The following is a 4,945-nucleotide window of genomic DNA, read 5'->3' as shown; positions in this document are numbered from 1 at the left end:
TTGTTGCAGCAATCTGTAATAAATTAAACTTTTGAAGTTAAATGGGTGTTGCGCTTATTTTTCTGTGTTTTAAATTACAAATGATAGAGTATCATAGTGGAAAAAAATGCTTCACTTTTCAGTAGTTCTTGCTGACACTTTTATCAACAAATAAGTTTAAAAAAGAAGTGGACCAATTCTTCGTTTGGACCAATTCTTTGTTTGCATAATTTAATAATTTCTGTGGAGTGACTCCAGGGATTAGTGTGTAGCAAAAAGCCCCTCGTTAGTCCATTCGCTTTCCTGAATGCACTTTTCCGTGAGCAGCGGGAGCGATAGCGAAGGACTCCCGGAACCACTGATGGATCACACGTTTTCTGCGTGCGGCGCTTTGCCTTTGCGTTAATTTCCGAGTGCCCTCTTGACGGCACCGCACCTTCACACACGACGTACAGATTTCCAGTCCCAACCTTACTTCGAGGTTATAGGTCAGACCTATAGTATTATTATTCACCTCTCGGTGATGTCAGAGGAGAACAACAGCTGGATTCCAGACCTCTGACATCAGCCTGACCTGAAACCTCCTCGCCGCAGCAACTCGAAGGGGCTCCCAAACACCAATGGGCCACAGCCGGAGCGGGGCAGCGTGTGCCACGGCCGGAGCCCTCCCCCGGCCCCGGGAGGGGGACGGGACGGGACCCGCGGCCGCCCTGAGCCGGCAGCTCTGCCGCGGGCAGCGGCCCCCGGCCGCCCTGCGCAGGCCGTCGGCTCGTCCCGGCTGCGGGCCGTGCCCGGGCCGTGCCCCTCCGGGCCCGGGGAGCCGCCGCCGGGCTGCGCTGCAGGCGGGCGGCGGGGCGGGAGGGGGAGCCCGCGGTCCCGGCCCCGCGGGGAGGCGGTGGCTCCGGCTGCTCCACCCTCACTTTGTGTCAGCAGGTAGGAGAGCGCCGGCCGTCCCGGGGGAGGACACGGCCAGCCGCAGCCTGCCTGCTCCGGGGCCGAGCCGGACTCCTCACCTGCAGCTCTCCGCTTCGGGGGCCGAAAGGCTTTTCCGGAGCGCTCGGGGCTGGCCGGAGCCGTCTGCCCACCCGGAATGGTCAGGCAGCCCGCCGGGCTTCGCTGCCGGGTCGCTGCTCATGTTCCAGCGTTTATTTTCCTTCGTGCTCCCTGCGTCCGGAGCCGATAATTGCGTTCGCTGTGGAGAGAGGAGAGACTTCGGGATTTTTAAGGAGTTTTTCGGAACTGTTTTTGGGTTCTTCCTCAGGTCTGTAGATTACATGCGGGCACTTCACTTTCAGCCATGCCTGCCCCAGGAGCGTTCTGTCTGCAGTAATTTTCTCCCTTTGATCTTGCTGGATTCTCTTTCGGGCTGTGGAGCTCCGCTCGCGCCTACCTGCCTGCTGCATGTGTGCGAGAGAGATCTCTTCCTCCTTTTTTTAGTATTTTTTTATTACAAATACCAATTTTTATACTTTTTTTTTAAAGACCAAACCACAACATCATCAGACCCACGCAGTTTTCTTAAACTACTGGAAATAACTTTTCCCTAGGATTTACAGCCACATTTCCATCCGTCCCGGCCCCTGCGGACTCCAGCAGGCACACTGCCTAACAGGTTTGCAGGTCTTTTTTTAAAAAAAAAAAAAAAAAAAAATCACTTTTTCTCTTCATAGCTGTATGATCACTGTAACTTTGGTTTTAATTGAAAATATCCTCTGTCTAAACTCTCCCAGTTATGAAGACTCCTCGATACGTTTCATGTGACCTTTGGGCAGACCATGGAACTTTATATTTTATTTTGTGGGGCCTTTAGTCGGGATCTTCTTAATGTGTGCTTGGAAGTGGTCATACCGGAACTCAGGCGTGCACAGGAATAGTGCGAGAGAAACCAGATATGCTGTAACTTTTTGCTTGATACCTGTTTGGCTTGGTATCTAAACTTTTAAAGTGTTTTGGGGCCTTTTTATTTCCTGGGAACTTAAAACTATGAAGAGAAGCTTCGTGCTTTATTAATTATCCTCGAGAACTGCACCCGGAGTCAGACTCTGAACATGGATTATTAGGGGAAAAAAAAGTAAAATTGATCTCCAAGCTCGAATGAAGCATTTCTGGCACAAGAAGGATGGAAGGGATCTACTCGATTTGGAAGAGAACGGTACAGAAGCAAACTTATTTTTTGCCATAAATTCAAGAAATACCTCCTGCATAATTTCTAATTCCTAACACCGATAATTGCAGATAACATTCAAGGTGAAGAGCTTGACCGTAAGTTGTGGGAAATGCTGGCGAGAAGGTGAGGTGTCACACGAGGGTACTTGAGATGGATGTTTTGAACCTGCGGATCTTCCTAACTCTTGGGCGGGAGGCAGGAGGACACCACGTCCACGGGGAGATCTCCTGGTGCCTCATCGCTGCGGGACTGACGAGTTCCTAATGCTCCCTGGTGTATATCTGAACTGATTTCTTGCTTGCAACCTGTTTCACTGATCTTTCCGGATTTATCTGCTGGAGGAGGAACTCATAATTTAGGATATACATAGGGTTGTTTTTTTTTTTAGTTCGTTTAAAATATGCCTCTGAGCTCCCAGCGGCCTTTGAGCACGTGGCACCAAGGAAGAGAAACGGTGATGGCAAGGACCGGAGAAGTTGTCCGGTAAGCAGCGCTGGCGGCGACCAAGCCCCTCTCCCCTCTCTCTCCCGCCTCCCTGTCGCTGGGACCGCACACTCGGAAACCCGACGAGCTTTGCCGACGGCTGGAGCCCGCCGCAGGGTGAGGACGCGTTCCTGAGCGGTATGTGTGGCCGGAGCCCGCTGCTGCAGCTGGTAGCATGAGTGCTGGCCCCCAGCTGCAGCTGGCTGTCCTCTGGCCTTGGCTGCTCATGGCGACCCTGAAGGCAGGACTTGGCCATACAGGGCTGGCGCTGGCGGCGGCGGTTGAGTCGGAGAGGTCGGCAGCGCAGAAAGCCATCATTAGGGTGATCCCCCTGAAAGTGGAGCCAATCATACTGGAAGGGGAGTTTGCAAACGTTGCTGAGGTGACTCCAGCCGAAGGAAAACTGCTCCAGGTAAGAGCAGCTTTATTCTACCCAGCTCCACCTGCCCTACCTTCCTGCTCCCGTCCTTTCCCCCCTTTTCCCTCCGTGCTGCTTCAGCTCCCAGCGCAATGCATTTGGTTTTATTTCCCGACTGCAGATTTACAACCGAAGCAACAAGGTTTTTTTTTTTATGTGAGCTGTCCACATAAAGCTGCTTTTTAACTTTGTGTTCCTGCCTCCCAGCTCTGCACGCTGTTCTGAGGCAGAAGGGATCATGCAAACGGTCGAGTCTTCATTCGGTGACGATCCGTAGCTGTGCGTGTATTAACGTTGAATTTTGAATGTGGTCGGGTGATCCCATGAAGATTATTGCGTATCTTAATTGATGGTATAAAGCTGAGTGTGTCGAGTCACATGTTGGGATGCTAAACATCTGACAGAAAGCATGATTTCTTTTTTTTTTTTTGTGAAATCCGTAAGGTTTCCTACACACTTTTGCTCATAGCTGGGGTTCTGTTACAGCTAAAATACACATCCAGCCTTTGCCCACCAGAATTACTGACCCTGCTAGTTGTCGACTTGTGTATTTCCTGTACCTCAAAGCTGAATTTCACCCATACCATGGTTCCTGGCTGTCACCACTGTGTATTTTTACAAGTGAAATTAATGCTGGTTTCTGACCTTTACTAAGGAGAGAACATCTGAACATCTCGCCGTGAGGTGCAGATGCTGCTAAGAAACAGAGCTGAGCTGTTCGGCCAACAGACCCATCTCCTGCATGTGCTAAGTTTTGAGCTCAGTTTCTTGAGACCTGGTGTGTACTCTCTCCTTTCTGTTGGTAATTTGCTTGGCAGTTACGTGCTTTGTTCTTGAAAACAAAAAAAATGACAAAATAGCCCGCATTAATATTCAATCTTATTTTTTGCATGGCTTTTTCCAGTCTTGACTTTCCAAATGTGGTATGTTGTAATCTTAATTGAATTTGTAGCTTGGAAATTTAAATAAGTAATAAATTTTCTATAGTCTTACAAGAAAAGAAATACAGTTGAGCCAGCTTTAGAACACAGTCACCTGTCTGAAAATGAAAATGGGCAATTTGTGACATTTATAATGCCTGGTTTTGCACGCTTTTTGAACTACTCAGAATGAAAGCTATGCTATAAAATTATATTACCAGGCTAAAAAAAAATATCTTAGACAAACGTACTCAAGGTCCTGTTCTGTCGTGAGGCAATGTCCAGGAAAGTCAATATTTATTCCTTACAAAAACTACAGTGGTGTTGCAACTGAGCACAAAGTATCGAGTGTGGACCTTTTTGAAATGAGATGATGATAACCTCTCTTGTGTGATGTGTGGATGTTTTTAACCAAATGCAGTGATCCAAAGTGGGATTTCTGTACCGCCTGCCGTCACAGCAGCACAAAGGGGAATCCTAAGCCATGACTAGCGTCGGATTTACAAATGAACTCAATTCTTTAAAAATCACCCTCAAAATGGAGAGGGTTGGGGAAACACTAATCTAATCTGTTGGGTTTGTGTACACAGATCCTGACCCGCACTGTATATGTTTTTAGGCCTTGATTCCGCCACTGCGTGTGCGCAGGTGAGCGTTCCTATTCCGTACCCCACGGGATCCAGTGTGGAAAATCATCCGGGTCTGGTTTCAGATGGCGAGGTTGGGATCGGGGGGTCAGGCTGTGCCTTCTGCAGCAGGATGTTTGCCCAGTGCCAGGAAAGCTTAGTCAAGTGTACCTATGACCTCGTGTGTATATCGCACGGAGTAGTTTCTAATTCTGCCACTACATATTGAAACTCGGGATACAAAATGGCATTAAAAATCGTTTGGGTCCTGATCCTGCGCTGGGTTCCTGCCTCCAGAAAGACAAAATGGGAAGCGGAGCCCTAAAGTTAAGGTACAAAATAAGTAAGAAAT

The 4,945-nt window shown here is 48.9% G+C and overlaps 1 protein-coding gene across 1 annotated transcript in view; it reads left to right on the top strand.

The window, feature by feature from the left end:
- The first annotated feature begins 930 nt into the window (after positions 1-930).
- The window catches only part of RNF43 (ring finger protein 43), a 62,293-nt gene continuing 58,278 nt past the window's right edge, over positions 931-4,945 (top strand). Inside the window, exon 1 of the mRNA XM_054847870.1 lies at positions 931-3,041. Within this exon, the coding sequence (XP_054703845.1) occupies positions 2,805-3,041 (237 nt within the window). The 5' untranslated portion in view covers positions 931-2,804. The remainder of the gene's footprint in view (positions 3,042-4,945) is intronic.

The sequence above is a fragment of the Grus americana genome, chromosome 19 (assembly GCF_028858705.1).
Source record: "Grus americana isolate bGruAme1 chromosome 19, bGruAme1.mat, whole genome shotgun sequence".
NCBI classification, from domain to species: domain Eukaryota; kingdom Metazoa; phylum Chordata; class Aves; order Gruiformes; family Gruidae; genus Grus; species Grus americana.
The sequence above is the reverse complement of the archived record's forward strand: the minus strand, read 5'-3'. Positions and strand labels throughout refer to the sequence as shown.